The 25,896-nt window shown below is 38.7% G+C and overlaps 1 protein-coding gene across 13 annotated transcripts in view; it reads left to right on the top strand.

The window, feature by feature from the left end:
• The window catches only part of atp2b2 (ATPase plasma membrane Ca2+ transporting 2), a 128,070-nt gene that overhangs the window by 77,255 nt on the left and 24,919 nt on the right, over window positions 1-25,896 (top strand). For 8 of the 13 annotated variants that reach the window (XM_069690887.1, XM_069690889.1, XM_069690888.1 and 5 more), the window contains 10 exons: window positions 3,622-3,822; window positions 8,811-9,068; window positions 9,546-9,671; window positions 11,064-11,189; window positions 11,658-11,690; window positions 13,869-13,961; window positions 16,490-16,531; window positions 19,244-19,408; window positions 20,956-21,170; window positions 21,516-21,758. In XM_069690887.1, coding sequence (XP_069546988.1) covers window positions 3,622-3,822; window positions 8,811-9,068; window positions 9,546-9,671; window positions 11,064-11,189; window positions 11,658-11,690; window positions 13,869-13,961; window positions 16,490-16,531; window positions 19,244-19,408; window positions 20,956-21,170; window positions 21,516-21,758 — 1,502 coding nt within the window. The remainder of the gene's footprint in view (window positions 1-3,621; window positions 3,823-8,810; window positions 9,069-9,545; window positions 9,672-11,063; window positions 11,190-11,657; window positions 11,691-13,868; window positions 13,962-16,489; window positions 16,532-19,243; window positions 19,409-20,955; window positions 21,171-21,515; window positions 21,759-25,896) is intronic. The other 5 variants (XM_069690895.1, XM_069690896.1, XM_069690890.1 and 2 more) reach the window with 4 other exon arrangements.

Below are 25,896 nucleotides of genomic sequence, written 5' to 3'. Positions count from 1 at the left end.
ATGATTCAACAAAATGGGACAGTGTGTCAAGATGGGGAGTTAAGATTCTGAGGAATGAGGCGTGAAAAAGTCCCAACCATCCAGGTTTTGCTCTACCGATGATAATTATTGAAGTCAGTGAGTTTATTGTGTTCAGGCTTCACTACATGGAATTGAACTCCTGCACAACGACTCCCTTGCAATCAGCCTTAATCCATTCTGAGAATGCTGTGACTCATCTGTGTATCTCCACAATTTTTCTGCCCTCTCACTGCCTCCTCAAAATCCACTGCCAGCACAGTTAGGTGGGCTGACAGTATTTAGCCTGTGATATTTCATAATCTGGCAAATGCATCTTTTTCAGTGAGCAGTATTGTAATCAGCAATCCATGAAGAAATGATAACGTAGCAGATGCTTGTCCAGGAAGCACAAAGTATTTAATATTTGGAAGGTTGAGTACAGCATATCGCATATCTCTGGGGTATGTAGTTAAAATATTTAACAATGTTAAATGTCATCCTGAACCAAAGCATCATCAGACACAGTAGTACCGACCACATTGCACTTGGACAACCAGCATAACGGCTGAGAGTGTGCAGTATGTTGTCTATTGAAATGTGAAGTGATTGCTGCCCTGGTGCATAATGGTGTATTTGCATGCTATAACTAGCTCCCATGCCTCTGGACAGATGCAAGAAATGTGGATTAGCATATGTATCTGTTGTTTTTAACACCATGGGAAAAAAAATCTCTGGATGCTGTAGTGGGTAGAAATATAAGTAAGAGATGCATTTGATGTCCATCTGTAGTTAAAAGATGGAAGGGGTTTTGCAAAAGCTGCATGTGAATATGTATAAATGTGTGTGTGTGTGTGTGTGTGTGTGTGTGTGTGTGTGTGTGTGTGTGTGTGTGTGTGTGTGTGTGTGTGTGTGTGTGTGTGTGTGTGTGTGTGTGTGTGTGTGTGTGCATCTAACCAATTGGAACTGGCTAAAGTCTGATTACATGAGCTCTAGTTTTATTATTTGAAAGTGAAAGCAACTGCAGGCATGCTTAGGCAGCCTTATTACACAAACACACACACACACACACACACACACACACATACACACACAAGCGCACAGACTGACATGTTTGTGTGTAATGTAAGGCAGGGTGCTGTGGAGATCAATGGGAGAGCATGGTAGGTCTTCTCACTGAGACAATTAAAAGAGAATGGTTAATGAGGCTATTTATAGACTAATCTGTTTGTAAGCAGGGCATTCTCTAATGTAGGAGCAGGGAATTTTCCTCTTTTCAGCCTGCCCTCCTTCCATCCTCACGTCTGTTACTCCTCCTCTCTTTTTTTTTTTTTTTTTTTTTAATGTTTTCTCCCATTTTTGCAGTATGTAAACGTTTGCTTTTCACACAACAGTGCAGTCCTCAGCTTTCTTTCTTCTGCTCTGATGGATCATCAGTTATTTTCTGATCTTAATAAGTCCTCTCAAAGTCGTTCACATGTGAAGCATTGTCATGAAGCAGCAGTGTTATCAGGTGCAATCCAGGGCCATTCCTGGGAGACCCAGTGACTTACCATGCATGACATAATGCTGTGGTAATGTCTGTGGTTGTGAGAGAGAGAAAGAGAGAGAGAGAGAGAGAGAGAGAGAGAGAGAGAGAGAGAGAGACAGAGAGAGACAGAGAGAGCAACTGTGAATACACACATACACACTGTACACACACTGTGTGTGCTCAGGAAAAAGATATTGATATGGTACTGAAAAACATCTGGATAGAATAATGAAAGTTAATCTATTATTGTTTATGAATGACTTAAAAAAATATATAAACATTTGCATTACAATTAATGCAGTCAATGTTACCCCAATTCAGTTGTAAGGATTTTATAGTTTACAGTCCACAGTCATTTCTTATACATTAGTGTGACTGATTTATGTTGCACAGAGCTGTCAGAAGTTTTTTTTAATATATATCTAAAGAAAGCACTAATTTAGCATGTTATACTCTAATTTATACTCTAATTTAGCATACAACAAGAAGGTTGATAAAATACATGGAATCAACCAGAGTGCAATTTTGTCAAAAGAGGTTGTAATTTGAGTCCCTGAAAAAAAAATCAATACAATACAAACTGTACAGACTGAGCCCTTTTTTGCACAGAACACAATGTTCTTAGGTTCTCTATCATGTTATGTTTGATTATTCTCAGTAAAACTGCAAAAATCAAACTGTATGAAATCTGCTTTGATAAAAAAAAAAAAAAAAAAAAAAAAAAAAAAAAAAAAAAAACGGTATAGAACAAGGCTGTAACTGAGGCATGTTTGTCCTTAACTGCTCAGTATGCAACATTAGGCATAGACCTCTGTTTGATATGCCCTCTGATCCAAACAGTGATGCTGAGAATCTATTTATATCTATGTGCTCACACTCCCGGAATGGAAATTGTAGAGTGTGTTCCACCTGAAATGTTTTGGCAGTGCACCAGTTGTTGTGGGTCATCTATTGCATGCCGTTAGGGTTAGCTGTTAAAAGTGGGCAGGTACTGTGCCATTTTGATTATTTTTGCATGATGTGTTAACTCCCACTGCATGTTTTAATTGGCTTTCCTGCACAGCCAGAGCCTGCAACTTCTCTGTTCACACTACACGGGTCAATCAACCAGACACTATGTGGAGCTTTCACATATAAGCACCAAACCTCTCCTTCATCCACCGGCAACTTAATACAGTTTATTGTTGGTAGAGTGATTATGATATTAAAGTTGTTTTTTTTTAACTTAATGGGAATTTTTATGATTTTTTTTTCTTAATTGAGAGTAACAGGTCAGCATTTGTTCTGTTTTTTTTTTCTCTCTATTTGAGTGGCCAGTGAGCCTTTTGAGAATGTTTAAAAAATTTTAAACCAAAAAATACTGAACTATGACCCCAAAACAGACTTTACATACCCAACCGTGGCTGTTACAGCACTATTAAAGAATCAACACCAGGACAGTCAACCAATGAGGTAACCCTAAATTATGTCCATATTCAACCTAATGGCGTACATAATGCACAGAACATAATGTTTTGTGATTCTAAATTGTCCATACTGTTTGTATTGCATTTGACGTAGTTTGTTCTCAGTATTCCTGAAGCCAGTTTGAGGTTCTTCTCTTAAAAAAAAGCCAAAGATATTTATGAACAAGAGTTCACGAGGAGGTGGATGAGGTCTAAGCGTAAGACCCTCATATCTTGAGCAGAATTATTTAAAGAATGCAGACCTGTGGCCCACCACAACGTAAACGGGTAATTAGAGATAGTTTGTATGGTTTGAGAGTGAGAAAAAAAAAAAGGTAAGGAAGAAAATCAAGAAAAAAGATCAAGTACAAAGGAAACTATAGATTAGTGCTTTTAACAATTAAAAACTCTAGAAAACCTGCTGTTAAATTTGTCACCTAACAGCTGAGCATTTAATAAATATTTTTTTGTGGAAATAAAAAAATTTAAATAATGCAGACTGCTGTTTGTGACTATGATATCAAGAAATAACATACAGTATTAAACTTGAATGTCCTGCACACACTTATATTCATTTGATAATAATGTGCTATGCTATCAATAAATCTTGTTGTTTCTCCCCCTCTTTTCTTTGTCGTCCTCTCTCAGGTCTTGCAGGTGACCAAACTGACCTGGACAAGAGAAAAGAAATATTTGGTAGAAACCTTATACCTCCTAAAACGCCAAAAACCTTCCTGCAGCTGGTATGGGAGGCCCTGCAGGACGTCACCCTCATCATCTTGGAGCTCGCTGCCCTGATCTCCCTGGGCCTCTCTTTCTACCACCCTCCCGGAGAGAGTGGCGGAGAATGTGAGTGAAGCAGCTCCTGTAACATCACTTCCTGTAAAATATGTCAATTGTTTTGAGGTCTTGAGATAGACACACACACACACACACACACACACACACACACACACACACACACACACACACACACACACACACACACACACACACACACACACACACACACACACACACACACACACACACACACACACACTCACCATCATCCCTGGTATTGCTGGCACCAGCAAAGGACCATAATTGCACTGGCCTACTGACATTTCTGGCACTCACTCACACACTTACACCTACATATATGAGAACACAGTTTTTAATTGGTGAGGAAGGTCGCACTTTGTTTGTGACCTGCCTCAGGAGGTCAAGTGACTCACCTCGATCATAGGGCTAATTTTTTTGGGGAGTGTGTGTCTGCGCCCGTGCGCCTGTGCACATTATGCCTGTGTTAAATGTGCGTATGAAAAGTACTGGGAAGGTTAATGAAGTGTTGAGCAGAGAAATAACCTTGAGCTCCTAGGGCCCATAGATCAGCCCTGTGAGCCGTGAAACAGGAAATGAAGATAGAGACCATAACGAGGTGCTGAGTCAGCGACATCAGTCATTGCTCTCAGTGTTATCACAGTAATGGAATTTAGTTACCTTTCCAAAGGGACCAGTCATCAATTTAGGGGGTTTAAAAGCTCTTATGAAGCTGGAAATACCAGAGAACGAAGAATTAGTTGCCTCAGTCTTAGTTGTCTGGTTGAGTTGTCTGTTGTATGGTTAAGTCAATTGAATAATAATTCCTCAGTTAATAATTTTGTTGTTGTTGTGTTACAATTAAGAAGGTAAAGACGGAGTGGATAACTAAATACGTTATTTATTCAGTCAGCCAAATAATTACATTGCAAACATAGTGGTTAATTGGAATTTTATCATCAGTTATGGGCAGTACCTCTACCTACACACTAGCTACTTTATTTTGGGCTGAATCGCTTTATGAAAAGAGCTCCCTGCATCACCGAGTCCAAATAAAGCAGAGAAATGCCAGAGGCATTATAATGCTAAATAAAACTGCAAGCAGTGATATGCGAGCCCTCGCACGGTGCACGTTGGGGATCCAGTGGTTCGGGGCCACCGGTTCCCCGACATGCAGCGCGCGAGGGACTGCATATCCCCGCTTGAAATGTAATTTTTTTTTCTCATTTTATGTCTCCAGCAAAGGGTGCTACGACTATGAGCGAATATTACCACACAGGTGTCTTCAACGCGGGACTGTTATCAAAGATGTAATGTTTGAGGAAAATCGTAATATGTACATAAACATTACAGTCACTTGTAGTTTCATGGCGAGACGCTCAAAATGGCCGCCACGCCGCTGGCACACCCATCGACGAAAACAAATTAGTTTGATAACCTTTCATCCCAAACATGTTTAGAGTGAACTGACTCAATTTCAAGTTGGTGTGACAAAATCCGTAGGAGTTCAAAAAGTACAATATGTGCGAATCACCAAAAATGACTAAATTCAAAATGGCGGACTTCCTGTTGAGTTTACGTAATGGTGCAACGTAACTTTTTTGTACGTCTAGGTGTGATACACGTCCACCGAATTTCATGCATGTAGGTAAATGTAGCCGCTGGGGCATCTCTTTAGGGGGCGCTAGCGAACCATTTGGCGTGACTCCACTAAAATACGAAATTTTTCGCCGGGAGAGATGTGTGTACCAACTTTCATGAGTTTTTGAATATGATAAAGCCTCCAAAAAGGCAATTAATTTGTATAAAGAATAAGGAACGAGAATAATGCCTTGAATAACAATAGGGCTTTCGCACCTTTGGTGCTCGGGCCCGAATAACTGTGTCCATCTGCAGATGCATCTAACTCACAGCAAAAAAGGTGCTGATGTGCAAGTCTCATTTCACATCGAATGATATGAATAGATATGAATATAAATTTAGAACATAAACTACTGCAGATATGAATACATATGAATAGCAGAGCAAATAGGAAAGCTATGAATGTGTCGCACATGTTTGGAGATATGGACAGCTGGCTATAGGAATGAGTGTCATCCAGAAATAGGAGGCCATCTTATACTTGTATGTAGATTTTGTGACCCTTTACAACAAAATCTGAAGGTAAAAACAAGGATGCTATTAGGGATAATATGTACACCAACAGGGAAATACACAAATCAAAATGTCTGGCAAAGATTCAGCAAAGTTTTCTCATTTACAATTTCTGACAAAGATGTGTACTAAGGAAGGATGTTTTATGAATGACTTGACTGTCTTCAGACCCCTTTGAAAACAATGATATGAACAAGGGGCTTATTCTGATGCAATATATATATATATTTTTTTTAATTTGACTAAATTATAGAAACACCACATATGAAATCGCAGTAAATTTAGGACGTGGTCTTGAAAAATTCTGAGTATTACACAACAATAATACACAAAAAATATTTTAATCCTTGTGAAGGAAAAAAAAACCACCCAAAGATTTTAGTTAAGGAAATATTGGCTCATAATATGTATTTTTGCTGTATTGGTCCTGCTCTACCAAGACAGACAAAAACTGACAACAAGAGAACCTGGACTAATAAGACTCCCCCCCCACACACATCATCCACACACATGCACACACATCTCACTGCTGGTTTACTGTGCTGTTTATTAATAGGTAAAAAAAAAAAAGCTCAACGATCCAGAAATAGAAGCTAGTGGGATGACTTAATTATCATTTACACATGAAACGGCCTGGCTGCAGTTGAATGAGGAGGCTGTTAATTATGTCTCTATTAAACACGAAATGCGACAAAACAAAACTGTGAAAAAAAGAAAAAAAAAAAACTATTAGTTGATATATAAATCAGCAATGTGTGGCAAAATGGCAAAGTTCCTTTGTTGCTCATACATACTTATTTATTAATTTATGTGCTACCTGATTGTAAAAGTTTCTCAGTTAACTGCACTAGTTAGAAAGTGCTTTGTCTTGCTTGCACATTTTGTTGGCACTTCAGTACCATGGACAGCGACGAATTTATGTGTGTTTGTGTGTACGACTTCCAATGAGAGACACACACACATCTCACAACTGTAAATTCAGAACCATGGACAGCTACCACACTCACTGTATTACTGTCAATGTACTGTAGTGATCAAGCAGGGCAGACTAGATTCAAAGAAATCTACTGCATTGTTGAATGATTCATTAGTTTTTAGTTCCTTCAGAAAAGAAAGACAGAGAAATGGTAATGGCTTGATTTACACAAGATCTTCTTTTGAGATGTTGTCCTTAGAACTTTTATCACCCACTTTTTTGCAAGATAGTTAAAGGGCTCTATTTAAAACACCTTTCCTTTGTCAGCCTTTCTGCTGGATACTATTTCATAATAGTAGGTAGAATAAAGGTAGAAGATCAGTTCTGAATATGTAAATAATGATAATGGCTTATTTAATTTGGTTGTTTAACTAAATATATAGCTCTTTGTGCTAGAGGCAATGTGAATGCATGAATACTTACTTCATTCATGCAGTGTAGCCACTTAATGAACATCATATTGATTGGAACCCCATTGAAGTGGACCAGAAGGTCCAAATAGCTCCTTGGAGTCTAGTTCTTGGTTAAATCACATCCTGATACAGTATGTAATATTTGTCATACGGGGTCTGGGCTAGTTCTTTTGAGAGCTGCAAGTGTTTTACAGTCCAAAGCAAATCACTGCACTGTGGGCTTTTGAAGTCAGCTAGCCAGGAGTATAGAGCACAGTGGCTCTTAGAGTGTTGGATGAAGCAGCACAAGGAGGACTGGGAATAGACCCTGTTTTATTCCCAAATATACTCCAGTCTGTCAGTGCACAGCCAGTACAGTGCAGAGCCTCATTTGAAGTAGAGCAAATGAATGAAGAGGCGAGGAGAGCTGAATTCTTTTCAAGTAATTCCAAAAATTGTTGTCTTTTTGTCTTTTTAATGCACAGTTGTTGCCTGAATAGGCAGTGGAAATGCACGTCAGTCAACCAACTGTCATTGAATATTATTTAAATGTAATTTTAATGGTTGCCATCTCGGCTCTGACCTTGTGACTCCACGCTCTCCATCAAGGTCAATTCAACAGGGTGTGGGGAATTACAATACTAGCCTCCCCCCAGAAAGGATGCCCGATTCAGAGCCTACAGGTGGATGCTAAGGTAGAGGTGAAGCTCATGAAATGGTGTTAGCTATAGCAGCAGCAAGCAACAGCTACAGTAGAGTTTTACAGGTGATGTGGGGGTTATACATAGAAAATAATTTGAGCGGCTGTTTTAACGCGCACCATACACCACCTGTGTGTTTTGGTCCTCAGGTCTGGATTTCACTGGAATCGGCTGCATCGCGTTCTGGCTCTGACACGGTCACAGGAGCTAATTGCTGCCATTCCAGACAATGCTTGCGATTCCAAAAGCTGCTGACATGCAGCATACATCAGAAGCAGCTTGATGCTCCATTTGATAGAACTATGTACCTGTTCTATGTTTGACGGAAACTGGAATGAATGCCATGTCAAACTACACAGCATATCAGCTGGGCAGGTAGTCAGCTGGGCAGGTAGTCAGAAAGACAATTTTCACAATATACGCCCCCCCAGAGAGCGAACAAAACAGTGTTGCTGTGCCCAGTGGAAGCCTGGGTTTATTGCGAACGAAAAGCAAACCCTAGTTGAGCTTCTTCGAGCATTCAGGCTTCGCTTCATTTATATACACTATGATTACGCACAAGTCACAGATGTATGTCCACGGCTTTTCAGTCCCCAATATGTTTGAGCTTTGATTACAGCCTTGTAGATATTTCATTATTGTTCATACTTCTATAAGTATAAATACCCATGTATAAAATATGTGAGTTGATAACCAATGTGCGTCAACAGAACACTTCAGTCTGTATGCGTGCAAAAAAATAAACAAAGTGTGCTTGCAAGTAAACATCATCTATATAATTTACCTCTTCTCCTTCCTGTCACCGTTCTGCAGCCTGTGGTGCAGCCGCGGGCGGCGTGGAAGACGAAGGTGAGGCAGATGCCGGCTGGATTGAGGGTGCCGCCATCCTGTTGTCCGTAGTGTGTGTGGTGCTGGTGACGGCCTTCAATGACTGGTCGAAAGAGAAGCAGTTTCGTGGGCTGCAGAGCCGCATCGAGCAAGAGCAGAAGTTCCAGGTGGTCCGCGGTAGCCAGGTCATACAGCTGCCTGTTGCTGATATATTGGTGGGGGATATCGCTCAAATCAAATACGGTAGGTGTGGGGATATTTTCAAGATCAGAAAGATTGCAGCGTTATTTGTTTCTCTTTTTGGATCTTAATTATGAACCAAAAGTTCAAGGAATATTTAGAAAAGTTTAGCAGAGTCAGATGAGCCCACTGACTGCCTCGACTGGCTTGGCCATTGTTCTTTGTAAAGTAATTTTCATGGTTCATAAGCTGAAAATAGACTACCACCTCATTTCCAGAAGGGGATTAAAGTTATGAAGTACACCTCAAGCAATCAAATATGTTTAAGCTACAGTCAAGCAATTAATTATCTGCAGACAGACCCATACACAAAGTAACGCTGTCCTAATTTCATCAGGTACCAAGAATATACCAGGGTTACAGTCTATTCTGCCGTACATTAACTCTTGAATGAATGAATAGTGAGGCGCTATTGTCACCATTTTATTGCATGAAACAATATCAACAATTGCAGAAAGTCAACCACTTCTATTGTTGCAGGCGATCTGCTTCCTTCTGACGGAGTGTTGATCCAGGGAAATGACCTGAAGATTGATGAGTCATCACTGACCGGAGAATCCGACCATGTCAAGAAGGCTGCAGACAGGGATCCCATGCTCTTGTCTGGTATGTAGCCAGTTGACACTCTCTTTTTTTTTTTTCAGATAGATGGTATATAGTTTATGTGACAGTCCTCTTTTACCGCAAGTTGTTTTTTAAAGTAAGGATGTTTTGTGGCATTTTTCAGCCAGTGAGCTAGTAAAAATGTGTCAAATGAATTACAGAAATACAAAATCAAAATGTTTTTAAGTAGATAATAATAATGTGTTTTTCCACTCGCTTAAGGCAACAAAATAATGTGACAGACACTTTAAAAGCCACAGAGAAATATTTCAAATTGTTTTTACAGTGAGGGTTGCCTGCCATCACTTATTAGGCTTAAGTTTGGTCTGAGTATTTTATTTTACAAAATATTTTGTTTATAAATTCAAGCGAATTATAAGTCACAGTCATCTCAGTATCTAAGAGAGAAGACAAAGGTTTGTTAACTATACTTTGAATATCAATGCAGGAGACTGTTATTTTATTGGTATGGTTTTTTGCAGCTGTAGAGACACCAGACTTTGCAGTAGTGGGATTCTTGTAAATGAAGAATATCACTGATAACAGGAATTTGGGTTAATCTGATCCCACATTTTAGCATTTCTTCCTGTGGATAATTAGCTGTGTGCCTTTTTGCTGCCTTCCTTAATTAGCCTCTTATTCACCCACATTGACTTTCTCTCCCAAAGGTTAATGATTTTCTGTGTGTACACTGTGCATATACAAATGCACAGCAGCCTAAAGCAGTCTACAGATTTCACATATTTGTACAGTGACTCATTTTGCACTGCCTTTAGCTCTCAACTTCAGCACATTAGATTTATAATAATAAAGGTCAATTCTGACTTTTGACTTTAGTAATGTTTGAGGTACTTTCTCTATAACATGTTTTAGAATTGTAACCATTTTTAAAACAAATTATTCCCCAACTTGTAGGTCAATGCAGCAGGACAGTGTTTGCAAATACAGAATCACTATAGAACAAAATCCAGCAGTCCCTTTCTAGAGCTGAATTAAATGTTCTTGATTGGCCAGGTTAGTCATAAATGTTGTTGCAATAGGAACATATTGCTCTTATATACAGTACTATTACAGTACTATAAAAATGGGACATAGTGTTATAGTTTACGATTTTCAAAATGGTATGGGCAAAATGTTTAAATTTACCATTTTTTTGAATTTCTCTATCATGGTTGTAAAACTTCAAACTTTAGTATGAATATATCTGAATGGTGTTTTTCCTGATCTATAAACATCTCCAGAGCACCGTGGAAATCACTGTATAGGCCTGCTTTCATTAGCACAGATGTTCACAGTTACAAGTACACAAAGAGTGTTGCTTTTTTAGCAAACACTGAAAGTACATCCCTTCTGTCTGTAATATCTTAACATAACACTCTGCTGCTCTTTCTTCAGGGACCCATGTGATGGAGGGGTCAGGACGCATGGTGGTGACTGCTGTCGGTGTCAACTCTCAGACTGGAATCATCTACACCCTGCTGGGGGCCGGTGTAGAGGAAGAGGAGAAGAAAGAAAAGAAAGGTAAGATGACTATATCCTTAAATAATTCTTTGATTTAAAACATGCTCCATAAGATTTACAGTATGTGCACTTGCTTCAGGAATACTGAGGTAATTTCTTTTTGTATCAGTGTTGCCCGGCAACGTCCCCTTGAAAACAAGCTTTTGTCATTTCATAACCTTATGTGCTGTAAGTCTGTGCAAGCTCATTGCATAATGTCAGTGTTTTTAACTGTCCCTGTTATCAAAAGCGTTCTACACAATAAACTTACAAATGAATGAAAGTTCACTTGTTTAGTCCGGGTTAATCTGTATTAACTTTTTTTTTTTTTAGGTATTTGTAGTACAATACCTGACACTAAGCTGAATGTGTATAAATACTATATGAGATGAGTATTGGTGGTACAGTTGTGAGCTGCAGTATCCAGGTTCTGTGGGTTCAGGTGCATCATTGTCCTTACTCTCTTATCGTTCCAAATTCGCCTCGAAGGAGGGGCAGTGGAAGACGGACACCAGAATACAGGTAGAGTATCACCTTTCTCTGACCCCCGGGAGTGGTACTTGATCCCTTTGACCTTCAACCCCTAATGATTCCCAATAAACCACTGTTACTATTCACCCTGTTTCTGCAGCCGAGTACCCCGTTTAATTCCTCACTTAAAAAGAGAAGCCTCATATTTACCACACTGCATCTTTTTAAGTGTTGACAGATGACACATTTCACAATGCATAATCCTTCCCCCCTAATAACAGTCACTGCACTCATCAAATTAACTAGCGAGCATCCAACATCAGTCCTGTTTCATATACGTGTTGAATGCCATGAATAAAAATAGGCTCTCAGACTCATCTTATTGCTGCATAACAGAGCAATGACATGAGAGCGACAGCCTTGCAGGTGTACAGCACATGTACCAGCAGTAGAGAGTCATGTAGACACTGTAAGCATTTGTAAGATGTTAATTTGACATCTTACATACTATCTACATATTTCTTAAGTTTAGTAGTGGTGTTATTGCCAGTTTTGTAGTTTCAATAAGCAGATACAACAGTAGTTTGCATAGAAAACATACTACATGTTTTGAAGTATTTTCCTACTGTGCTGTCTCAGACTTATCATTTTCTAAGAGGTAACAGTGAAACATATCATCCCCTGAGATCTTCCTCTGATCTGAAAACTAACAAATACTGTACAGTATGCCTCCTTGGTTTGAGTTGTACTTTAATTGTAATGCTTTAACAATACAATTTTGGCTGAGTCACAGTGGTAAGAGTCAGTATTTTTCCAGGTTTAATTGATCTGAATGACTAAACCAGGGTGACTGATAAACCAATGACAAACTGTACAATGTAGCGCGTAATCATATTAAAATTCACTTATAACCGTAATTTACTGAAAAGCCCTTAATGCTAATGCAAAATTGATAATCCATGATCTTTGATTTAAAGCTGCAGATTTGATCAAAATTGATAGTTGCACAGTTTCACTGGTAGAAATGTCCTTTAACATCTTAACAGGAATTTTAACACACACTGGCTGGACAAATTAGTGCCCCTTAGACAAATACATTTAAAACTTTATTAGACTAAATAAATGTTAGATTTTTAGTACTAATTAGTGTTACCTTTAGGCACCTGAGCCTTTTTACAGCCAACCGTTGGATTCATAACATGGATTTGTTGACAAAACACTTCTCATGATTATAAAGAATTTGAGACCAAAACCACTGAGGTGCTGTGTCAATAAATAAAGCAATTTCTTGGCAGTAAGATAATAAAAAATAATTGTGGTGAAATTACCAAACGCTTATAAATCAGTGTTTGTTTTAATGGTGAACTCTGAACACACACAAAAAAAAAAAAATGCAAGAACACAAGAATATAATTACTAACCCTGGCTTCAGGTTCATTAGTCCCTCTATTTAACTGGTTGGCACATGTGTATTTCCCTGGCTAACAAATGGGTACCCTCTTCTGTTTTGTTTATTTTGTAGTTTAATTTGAGATTGGTTATGCAACTCCTTTTAGCTTATTTGTTTCAGATTTTTTTTTTGGCTCAAATTGTGATTTTTGTGATGCTAAAAGAAAGTACATGAATAACATGGTTTAAATGGACTTCACATGACTAAAAATAGCCATATTATTAATCCTAATATGAATATTATTATCTCCACAGTTTTTCAAGGTCATATAGAGTACATGCACTACATTGAAAACAAATAATTTAACAATATGTTTAACTTTTATTGTAGCTCTGGTTTCACCTTTTAATATATTGTAATCTACATGTTATGTTAGGAATTCATGTTTTATGTTTGTCCACTGTAACACTTGTTTGTTTTATGACATTTTACTAAACATCTTAAACAACACAGTAATTGCCAAAAATTGCATTTACACATATTTATAATTCACACTGATCACACAGTCTCACATACAGTCTACATATGCTGAATCTCTTAAATGTGCTATAACCATGTTATTTCTGTTCACTGTCTTGTGTGTGCACGTGCGTGTGCTTGTGTGTGTGTGTGTGTGGGCGGGCGGACGGGCGTGTGTGTGTGTGTGTGTGTGTGTGTGTGCGTGTGTGTGTGTGTGTGTGTGTGTGTGTGTGTGTGTGTGTGTGTGTGTGTGTGTGTATGTGCACGTGCGCGCGTGTGTTTTTGTTCATTCATGTTCGGCCCTCATTGTTACTGGCTAGACTGCTCCCATCCCCCTATCCACCCCATCGCAACTATAGCCACGGATGGGGCTGCAGGCATTAATGCCCCTGGCAGTGCCAGCCTAATTAATGGTAGGTTGACAAAACGTCTGATCTCTGACCTCTTTCTGTTGTGACTTTTGACTCCTCCTACCTTTCTCCATTCTCCAACTGCCTCCTACCGTGGGTGCTCACCTTCTGCTCTGTTCTGCCTTCTCTCTCAGTTGTTGTGGACCTTTCAGTACCCATGCTGTCAGTGCATGCCCTTTTTAGTTGTAGAAACTAGTCTTGTGTTTCTTTTTCTTCTCTTTATGCTGTCTTTTGTCCTCTAATGCTTTTAATGCAAATGATACATTCAGTCGTGGAAATATTTGTAATGACTGAATAAAGTATTTATTTTTCTGGATCTTAAAATCAAATATAAAAAACAAATAAGAATCCTTTGTTAGGCCGCTGTAATGTTGAAAGTAGTGGTAACCTTTCAATTCTTTTGCAAAGGAAAACAAGGACAACATTTGTGAAATCTTGCAATATTTAGAGTGGGGTGTCTAAAAGGAATCTTTTGAAATTTTGGGAAGTAGCTGTCTTCCCTTTCTTGCCAAGAAATAGTCTGACACATAACCCCACAAAGTGTCATTGGTTTTTGAATAGCTTGAGATACAATATATACCCCATTTACATATACTATGTATATAACTTGTTACCTTCGTACAGAGCCATGTTAGTTGTTTCCCCTCTTTCTGGTCATTGTGCTTCATAAAGCTAATTGGTATTGATATTCTGATCTAACTCTTGGCAATAAATGATGTGGATATTTCCGAAACTATACAGCCCTTTTTTAAAGTGGTGCTGTTGGTCTAATTTTGTGGCCTTGTAATAAAACGTAATTGTAAATAACTTAGTTTAGATATCTGACAGGAAAAAGGACGGTAGCTGATAAGTGGTGGTAAAATCCTACTGTAGGGCCATCTCCTGTAGTTGGGTGTCCTCTGAGATCACTTAGTGCAAATCCTCTATTTCTGGGTTAGCTGGACAAGAGGCAAAAAGATTAACGTCATTCATTGTTGCACTGGGTTCTCTCTTATCTGTGTCTCCTTGGAGAGCAGCCCTGAAGTGTTTATACTCAAGGCAGAAGAGGCGTGATTTGCGCTGTAATGGTGACCTTGTGCTGTCCTGGGCTGGTACAGGGCGATTTGTCATTTTCAGCTTTATTGTGACTCCAGGGAACTGGCTAATGTGGAGGTGAAATGAGCCAGCTCTGGTCTGCTGGTTTGCCAGCTCTACCTGAATAATTTTCAAAGTGACAGTTGTGTACAAAGCACTGAAAGAAAGATTATCTAAAATTTTTGGTCCGCCTAGCACCGACACAAAAAGTGCAAACCTATGTCATTATACAGTAAGTATATATGGGTATAGGCCGATAATGGGCTAGTGACTGCTGTACAGTATATAATGAATGCTTTCTTAATGTAATCTTCTATTTTGTAAATGCTGTGTGTATATTTGGTAAGACTCTTTTAGTATGTCCTTCATCAGCTTTCAAAATGATACCTATTTGTATTTGTACAAGGTTCTTAGCAGCTCCATTTGACAACTGACAAGCTGATTGTGTAATTTAAAACTGTTTTTTAATTGAACTGAACATTTAAATTAAGTTGACTCTTTTTGAGCAGAATCCAACAGCATAATAAATTCATTGTCCCCGAACATAGATTTCGATTTTTCTCCTGTTGTTCTTATGTAACTTCACCATGTGGGAGGCTTTCCTTCAGGCTCTCTCTCTCTCTCTCTCTCTCTCTCTCTCTCTCTCTCTCTCTCTCTCTCTCTCTCTCTCTCTCTCTCTCTCTCTCTCAGTGTGTAATCTTGCATGTGTTTTCTGAACGTTCCTCTTATGCATGCTGTCTCTTGTTTGTGTATACTGTACGTGTGTGTGTGTGTGTGTGTGTGTGTGTGTGTGTGTGTGTGTGTGTGTGTGTGTGTGTGTGTGTGTGTGTGTGTGTGTGTGTGTGTGTACCCTCCCTCACTGTCAGTGTTCAGTGTAATGCTGTATCTACTCTTTGTCATATATCTCATTTTATAAGCTGACGATTTTGACTCATATTGTTGATAATGTGTGTGGGATTACCTCTGCTCATAGAGTCAATATGTAAAACAATATTTAAAGTAAAAGAAGTCAGCAGGAAATGTTCCGTTTTTTATGTTAGGCTTAATATTTGATATTTTTGTCAAAAATATTTGTATTTGAAAAAGGCCCATTAATTGTTTTTAGTTACCTGATTATTTGCTTATGCAGTAAAGTATAATTTATTAAAATCCACGTTCCTCCCACTTTATTAAAAGAAAGTCAGCACACTGCACTATGTCTGTGATTAGTGTTAGAGTAACGCAATAAAAACATTTTAAACTCCTTTCCAGCGGAAATAACTACTAGTTTCATGACACCACTTACGTATCACAAAACTTTCTATGTGACTGTCAGAGATGTTGTATTAAAAGTCATTTTCCTGTCTCCCTCTTTGTGATTTTTGGTTCTCACTGTTTGTCTTGTCTTTGTGCGGATAATTCGTTGACGTCTGCCTTGGTTATTTTTGTTGTTATTGTCTTGTATGTCTCCATCATAGGTAAAATGCAAGATGGCAATATGGAGAGCAACCAGATTAAAGGTAACCAAACCATGTGCTTTCACTCTCTCCTCCCCTGCATCCTCTCTCGCTCCTTCTCCTCCTTCTTCCTCTTCTCATCTTTTTCCTTTTGTGGTCTGCGGTGTAAGCTCTGGGTCAGATGCAGGTGGAAAATCCTAAATTACCATCTTTATGTCATCCCACATTGGTCTTAATAGCGCACTGTCTTACAACGAATTGTGCAGTGCTAATTCAGAATGTTTTTTTTTTTTTTTTTTTAAGTCTCAGATATTGTGTGAAAGAATGTGGCTTTTTATTTGACCCAGGTTTTACCCACAGTCACATTAGGTTAGAACCCTCCCCCCTTCATTTTCTCACTGTCACTGATGTGTTGTCCCTGGTCTGTTGTTCCGTTGTTGTTGTTCTTGTTTTGTCATTGACTCGTCTTGTTCTTTCGGACAGCAACATGTCCCTCAGCTATCCTGTGTCTGCCTCAGGGTTGCCTTTTTCTCCGCAAACACCCAAAACTGTCCTCTCAGTACTCTCCTCAAGTTATATACCCTTTCAACTGTTTCATGAAGTTTGCCTCACATAATTTCACACAAACTGGTGTGGGATTAATTGGATACTATTAAATTATGTGGTTCTTATAGGGGTGTAAGTAATGTTGTTTAGGCTAAGAAAAGAACACAAGGAAAATACACATCCCAGGTTCACAGTGGTGCTTTTAAAAATACGTAATGTGTTCTGACAATTATAAGCCCTCAAGCAATCAAATTCTCATTAATATAAAACAAAACATATTTCCTTTTCACATAGCTGTTATTAGCAACTTTTGAGAAAGCACTGCAAAAACAGCCTTTTTTTTTTTATACAAAAGCTTAATTATATAGTTTCATTGAATCAACCAATTAATTACTTAAGTTATTCTTTACTACATACTTTACTGAGGTGTTTATTAAACAATAAGTCTATGAATAGAGCCACAATTCTGTGTAAGTTTAAGCTTTCATGTCATGTCAAAATAGGTTTCCTGTCTTAAAACAAAAAGCATGGTCAAATGGAATAACAGATATAAGCTAAAAACATCAGTGTCCCCAAAGCAAAGGGGCTTAAGAGTAAATGGAGGCCTTTTAAAACTCCATTATATACTTCTAGAACATTTAACTAAATGTATTTTTCCAAAGAAAAACTTTCGTCCTGAGTATGTTTTAAATTCAAGTGTTGCTCTTTTGCTGGATACAGATGATACATTCTGTTTGCCAAGGGTATGGAGAAACTAAATGCACAACTAAAGAGTATGACAAATGTTCAACATTAAAAGGTTTTTCATGACCATCAAACATAGGCCTCATTGTGATTGGGAAACTGGGCTGAAATTATTCTTGGTAATGGGTTACATTAACAGAGACGCATGTGTGAGGGGGAGAGAGAGATGGAGACGGACTGAGGTAAATGACAACAGTATTTGTGATAGAAGACCCTGTTTTTCTATGCCATGAAACAGTCATAACATGGAATAAAATATTAATTCAAATATAAGTAAAAAGAGAATTTAAATATATTTAGCATAGATGTACCAATATGTGTTTTAGAAAATTTATTTTTATGGTCACTTTGATTTTGACTAGTTTCATTTCTGTGCATGGCAAAGTTAGTTTTGTGCTCAGTTTCCTCCCTGATAAGATGGTTTATTTCAGTAAAATGTATGATTAGATTCCTCATATAACTTTAGATGATTATAAGAGACCAACTTTCATCAATGTGGGTTTTATTCTATTGACAGTTTCTCACACAGAACAATGATGACATTATTGCTGGTGTGCAACCATGTTTTTTGTTTTTTTTTTTTACCATAGACCCTGGCCTGGTTTTACAGTATGGTATAACATTGATTTTAAGGATACACTGCTATCTAGACATGTATTCATCATGGTTTGTATGTCACTAAACAGATTAAGGCTCAGACATATTTCTGGTGTGTTTTTAGAATATGAGTGTTTCAGCTGGTCTGAAAAGTGTGCCCACAGTAAAAACAAACATGTGTGTTTATTTATTATGCTACGCTTTGAGGTTTGAAGAGTCAGGTTTGAGACTCGGGTTTAGATTGATAAACAAAATATCATCAGTCTTGGTTTAATTTTTTTTTATTTTTATTTTTTTACCTTTATTGCTTGCATTGATTTAAAAAAAAAGTTCTTCATTTTCTCTCTTTAAATCTTTCAGTTTCTTTTCTGGTTCTGTAAATTTTAATGTAAAGCACATTCAATTTTCCATGTGTGTTTATGAAATGTGCTTTATAATGTTTCATTTTAGCTACCTTCCTCAAATTCAGCAGACCTACTGAATTATTAATGATTTATTTTAAATATGTTTGTGATGGATGATACCAATCACAATGTGTTTCTTACTACTGCAAAAGAAGTGTACGGTGTTTTAGTTTTAAGATTCTACACAGTAAAACGGTTCGGAGCCTGATTGATCTTACCGAGAAGACAATTCAGGGACAAAACAAACATGGTTAGTTTGGTATGTGAAAGCTTAATACATACCATTTAGTTCCCATCTCATCATGGGATGACATAGTTATCTTTTCTTGGCTTTAAATCTAAATTGTATCAATACTTAAAGCAACGGAGCTAATATTGCATTGGGTGATCAAGGAAGTCCCTCTTCGTCCACATTCTCTTTGCCTAATGTCCATTTCTAACGCAGGTGTTGTCTTTATTTTTTTTGTTTTTTGTGGTGTTACAGTGAAGAAGCAGGATGGAGCAGCTGCCATGGAGATGCAGCCTCTGAAGAGTGCTGAAGGCGGCGAGTCTGATGAGAAAGAGAAGAAGAAAGTGTCAGCCCCGAAGAAAGAGAAGTCTGTACTGCAAGGGAAGCTGACCAAACTGGCTGTACAGATTGGCAAAGCAGGTACAAGTCCATCACTCAGGCAGGCATATGAATCATGGACAAGAAGGTCCTGAAAGATCATCTTGTCCATCAAAGAACGATGCACTAATAATGCCCACTTTTCAGTTGCTTAAAGCAATCAAAGCAGTTTATAAGAAAGCCAAAGTGTCAGAATTATAGATCTCTTGAAGAGCTTTTTGATCAAATTTTATTAAATGATTTTAAATGAAGAGACTTGCTGAATCCTTTTTGTGGGAACAGAGTAGGATTACTGTTGAACAAATGATGATGATAAAAAAAATAAGACCTAAAGAAAACTGGACCATTCTGAAGAATTTTCTCTTCTTAATGTGTTGCTGTTTTACAAAAGGCCTCAATATTAATCCTTGCTGTTTGGAAAGTTAAAAGAACTTGAGTTCCAAAGCATTCATCTATAGCAGCTGTTTTATTTTATTTTTAGGAAAGAGCTGAAGGTTTCTCAGAGAATTCCTTTAAGTAGTCCATGTTTTTACAGTGTGCAGTTACATCAGACACTTGTCCTGAGTGATGGAATGAGGACATTGTTTCTGAACAATGACATAACACAAATTGATTAGCGTACGAGCAGCACTGTAAGGTCATTCCTGTGAAAATGTTTGGACATAACACACTTCAGAGCCTGTCTATCTTGAAAGCCACACCTGGTCTGTAGTTACCTGATGCCAGGTGTGCTTCATTAGCGATTAGAGCTTGAATACTGACCCCAAATATAGTTCTCATTAAAATGCAATGCAATCACAAAAAAGCAGTATTTAGTAGTTTTTTTGTGATTGCGTTGCATTTACACCATTCATCGTAATAGAGTGGCTATAATTTAAGCAACAACGGTCACAAAGTCTAACAAAGCACAACTTCTCATTTGCACATTATTATTGCCCCTGCCTGTGCTGGCATGTAGGAATTTCCATAAAGATGAATAATAGAAATAAAAAAAATAGTAAGAAAAGAGCTAAGAATGGTCATGTTTAGGGTCTGTCCAACTCATGTACCACTCATTTATGGTAAATGACCAATGCCACAAAGAGGAATAAACTAAACTAATGCAGTTTAATACAACATTTGTGCAATAGATAGACCCTTTGACACGTCACTGCAGCAAAAGCACTAGTGTAACAAATAACATAACACACTGATCTGTTCCGTTTCAGTTTCATAAAAATCAGGCAGCATGTAAAACAGTTATACTCAATATTATCAGTTACAGTTTTGTCAACAAAGGTCAGTTTAGGCAGCTCAGAGGTTATCACTATTGACTCATAGCAACAAGCCTCTAGTTAAATCCTGTGAACTTTCGGTGTGGAGTTCAAAGGATCTTCCTCTTTTTATTGTTGCACTAATTTCCTTTTTTAGATGTCGTACCAACACACTATATGTTTCAGTAGGAATTCAAAATCAAATTATATTACCTTGGGTTCCAGTAATGGTAAGAAGTAGAGTTGCTCCCCATATGCTACACTGGTGGGCCACACCCTTGTTTTCATTCAATGTTCTTCAATGTCCTCAGCTAATGTCTTCTGTACGTTTTCCAGGTTTGCTCATGTCGGCCGTTACGGTCATCATCCTGGTCCTGTACTTTGCCATCGACAACTTTGTGCTGCAGAAGCAGCCTTGGATGCCCGAGTGCACTCCCATCTACATCCAGTACTTTGTCAAGTTCTTTATCATTGGTGTGACTGTGTTGGTGGTAGCTGTGCCAGAGGGCCTGCCGCTGGCTGTCACCATCTCTTTGGCATACTCCGTCAAGGTAAGGAGAAAACAAATACCGTGCATGTCGTGAAGCAAAGCTGTATTCTTGTTGTAACCACGTACACAATGTCGACATTTTGTAGGGTGTTTATTTAACCACTCTGATCTTTATAGCAATTAACTTTAAAACATAACATGACCATTAGCTGCTGCAAAGAGGATTATATTTAAGTTGTGAAAACTTGGAGATCGTTGTACATTTTTCATTGTGTAATTATTTTGTTTTGTCACCACTGAAATTTTAGCAATTCAAGTGCATAATAGCCTAATTCAGGCATCCGCCTGGCAGTTTAAATATTTTAAATATATTTTCAAATGCAAACACATTATTTCCTCCTAACAGAAAATGATGAAAGACAACAACCTGGTGCGTCACCTGGATGCATGTGAAACGATGGGCAACGCTACAGCCATTTGCTCTGACAAAACGGGCACGCTGACGACCAACCGCATGACGGCCGTGCAGTGTTACGTTGGGGATGTGCGCTACAAAGAGATTCCTGAACCTGGAGTTCTGCCACCCAAATCACTGGAGTTACTGGTCAATTCCATCTCAATCAACAGCGCCTATACCACGAAGATCCTGGTAAGTCACCTGTAAAAGTCATCCTGTACCCGGAGTTTAGAGGCCTCGTAAAGTAACTAAACAACTGGCAATTGTTACAATATGTCTCTTTAGCTTCAACAGAGACATTTGAGGCTTTTTGTTAGCTCAGCTAACATGAGTCAACGTGAGGGTTGACTGATTGAATGGCAGGTGCAGAACAGCTGTCATCCTGTTGTAGTCAGTCTAAGCACACGCTGTTAGAAACACACACACAGGGTTTCCCTGATCCTCATCATCCTCCATGTTATCCTGTCACCAAGATTACCCGCATAGATCATCAGTGACCCAAGCTGCACACTCCTATTTGCTGACATCCATCCAGTATACTGTATGTCTATGATTCAGCCTGACTTGTAGACAGCCATGGAAACAAAAATCAAAATCTGGCCTGCAGGATACCAGTTAAACAGGTGTGATTAAAGATATGCTCATGTACTAAAGTCAAATAAGATCAAAGTTAAATTCTTGGGTTGGCTGCAAATAGTTCAGCTTACCCTGTGTGAGAGGTAAAACCATATGATGACAGCAGCTCTGAAACAGTGAGACAGTTCTGCAGCGCTTTCTTCTTGGCAAAGCAGGCAGCCAGTGTTCTTGGCTGCTGCTTTAGATTCATCAGGCATTCACTCAACTTGTCACCTTGAGAACGGTTGTATAATTTTGTCTTATCCGATGTTCAGAGCATAGCAGACTGTAATTGAATCCAATCTGTCTAAGTGCTGGAGATAGTCTCTTATTTACAGTGAATGCAACGAAGAGATTTTTTTTTTCTAAGCCAATTAAAACTGCATGTAATAACAAAAAGATGGATACATATAAACTCACATGCAGACAATTTTTGTGTTCTAATCTTAGAATCTGAAACCTGTTTGCATGAATATTTGTTCAGGCCACAAGTCATAAATATGATTTCCTGAATAAAGCCCTTGGTCAGGTATTCTAGAAGCAAAGATTGCCAAGATCAGGATGTCTTCTGCCTGTTAGTACAAGATGCCTGAGTAATCCTTTTCCTGGCATGGCCATGTTTACTCACCTGCATGCACACAAACACACACACACACACACACACACACACACACACACACACACACACACACACACACACACACACACACACACACACACACACACACACACACACACACACACACACACACACACACACACACACACACTATTTGCACCTGCCCATGTGTCACCCTCCTTGTAAACTCCTGCAGAGCCTATTCATTGATGGCTGACCAGCTGACAAATGTCCTCATGGAACTTGCATTGGAAATGAGCTGGGCAGGCAGGACATCTGCGATAGAAGGATCCCACAGATTTCACTTCCTACCCCTCAAGGCACAATCACAGTTTTGGTGAAACTGAGTGTTAGTCACTGGGTTTTTAAGATGGAGAGCTGCAGATTAGTTTCTACTCTAGTCTGAGTTTTGGTTCCTTTGACACACAGAAGATACACTTGAAAAATTCAGGTGAAAAATTTTGAGATAACTGTGTCTCCCAAACGTGAATCCAGATTGGGCATTAATTTGTTTTATGTCCTTTTAATATCAGTTTCCTGAGCACTTATCTAATTATATAAAACTGCTGCAAATTAAATTTCATTCCTCAACAATGTGCATGGTCATGTATTCCCCTTTAGCAGGGGTGCGTTTCCAGAATGAATGTTCCAGTTTACATATATCGTTTTTTAAAATGTATTTACTAAGTCCAAGATAAGACAGAATCAGCTTGACTACTTTAACCTGCCTACATCCCAAAAAACTAGCAAGACTTGAAATACTATCTTAACATGTTATTTGTGTTCACAGTTAAAAATACAGATAGATTTTGTTTTTGGAACTATGAGGCTGCCTCATTTCCCCTTTCCCACAGCATATTTCTACCAAGACGTGCTACATTTACAAGATGTTATCCCCTCTAAAAAAACCTGGAGGAATGCTTTGCAGCATTACATCAGACTATTGAACTTCCATAGCTGCTTAGCTCAACAGAGTTAAGCAGCGGAAGAGCAGAGCTTAGACTTCCTGGATTAAATGCCACATTTTCTCTCTTTTTTATATAATCTCTTCATTCATAAAAGAGGTTACCTCATGCATCAAAGTAGAAATTAAATTCTCAGTGAACTTCAAATGATATCAGCTTACATACCTGTACTGTTTTTAACAGAAGCAAATGCAATGTTTGCCAAGCACTGACTACTCTCATTTATATACATACATCATTATTTATTTCACCCATACACAGTATACACACAGTTCATACATGCATATAAAGTGCAAAATGTACATAAATCTGTTGTATTAATTTACTGAGAGCTCTTACTATGTGGAAAAAAGGAAAGGAGCAAAGGCAAAGAAGTACAGATCTAATTAAGAAATGAAGGTAACTCAGAATGCAGAAAGAAGATTTCTGAAGGATATTTGGTCCATCCCTCTTTCCCTCCCCCAGCCGCCCCCACTCCCTCAGCACCACTCAAGCCCTGCAGTATGCTGGCTGGTGTGTTCTTATATAAGAGGCCAATCCTGTGGGATGCCAGGATGGCTATGGAAGTCTTTGATGGCCACCACACAAAGGCACAAAGGCAAAGAGGCAGGCTTTGATACCCGTATCAGTCCCCCTACTGCCTCTCTGGCTTCATAATACAGCCACTGGTATTGCTGTGTTTCTTCTGTCAGCACATACAGACTATAGTTTAAAATGGAGAAGACTGATCCTCGGGGGAGAAATTCACACATATTTACACAATGAACCGTGCAGGCAAACGGTATATGCACACTCACACCTTCTGGATACTGTACACATTTGCATGTGTGTACTTATTCATACAATCTAAAATGGACGCATGTACACATGCAGACAAACAGGCAACACGCAACTTTGCCTTGGATGTCTCTTATAGACAAGTCAAACGTGGTACACCAACAGTGGCGTTAATATACCGACGTCATTTCCAAAGGAACATGCGTCATTCCCAGCGGCAGTATCCCCAAAGAATCAGCCGTGCTTTTATTCTCTTTTTTTCCTTTCAACTCCATGTTCTATGTTGTTTCATTATCTGCATGACATATTAGAATTGTCAAAAACACAGAAAGGCTTTGTGAAGACACTTTTGCAGTTGCGCACTCATAGACACGTCCTATCAGACATACTGACACAGTAGGAGGTATTCAGTCACAGGTGTGTGTTCTCGCAGCACAGTGGTGTGTGTTTAGCGTGGCTGTGGGAGTGTCCTGGGAGCTCAGTTTCATGTAGATTCAACCACCTGCTCGGGTCATTATTCCGTTCAGGGACAAGGGAGGTGCAGGAGATAGCACTTGCATACACACAAATAGTTCTGAAATATGTGTGCTTTTTGGGAAGGAACTGACAGTTTGGGGAGCTCACTGTGTGGTTTTAACCCTCGTGTTGTCCTTGGATTAAAATGACCCGCAGCTATGTTCAACCAAATTCTATTTTATTTTCATATTTTTTGGGATCATTGGTGACAAGGAGGCTGTGAGGGTTTCTTTAAAGAATGATGACCAATAATCCCCAAAAATATAAAAAATATAGAAATGAAATAGAACTTGGTTGAACACAGCTGCAGGTTATTTTGACCCAAGGACAACACAAGGGTTAAGAATGTGTCTGTCAAATTACAGACTGTAGAAGAACAATATTCAGTTCATGTTGCCTTGGTATAATTGGCTGTTGCTCACAATGCTTGTGTCATCTGGACATTGCGTGCTTGTATGCTCACCATGGAGGAGAGATGAGAGTGTCTTGGATGTCTTTAGCTTTGAGCACCACGTGTCCCCACGTTTGGAATAGTTTTGGAGGCTGAGAAGACAGAGATTCCCACAGCAGAACAATGTCATTCTCTTCTCTTCTCTTCTCTTCTCTTCTCTTCTCTTCTCTTCTCTTCTCTTCTCTTCTCTTCTCTTCTCTTCTCTTCTCTTCTCTTCTCTTCTCTTCTCTTCTCTTCTCTTCTCTTCTCTTCTCTTCTCTTCTCTTCTCTTCTCTTCTCTTCTCTTCTCTTCTCATTTTTTAACATTTGTATAGTAATTATTGTGTAGTGTTCAGCAGATATCAATGGTTTGTTCCCCAATAGGCAGAATGATAATCAAGCATCTCA

This window comes from Brachyistius frenatus, unplaced genomic scaffold (genome assembly GCF_029030835.1).
Source record: "Brachyistius frenatus isolate BFR_SWC_R1_liver_20210118 unplaced genomic scaffold, ASM2903083v1 Contig_10, whole genome shotgun sequence".
Classification (NCBI taxonomy): Eukaryota; Metazoa; Chordata; class Actinopteri; family Embiotocidae; genus Brachyistius; species Brachyistius frenatus.
The sequence above is the reverse complement of the archived record's forward strand: the minus strand, read 5'-3'. Positions and strand labels throughout refer to the sequence as shown.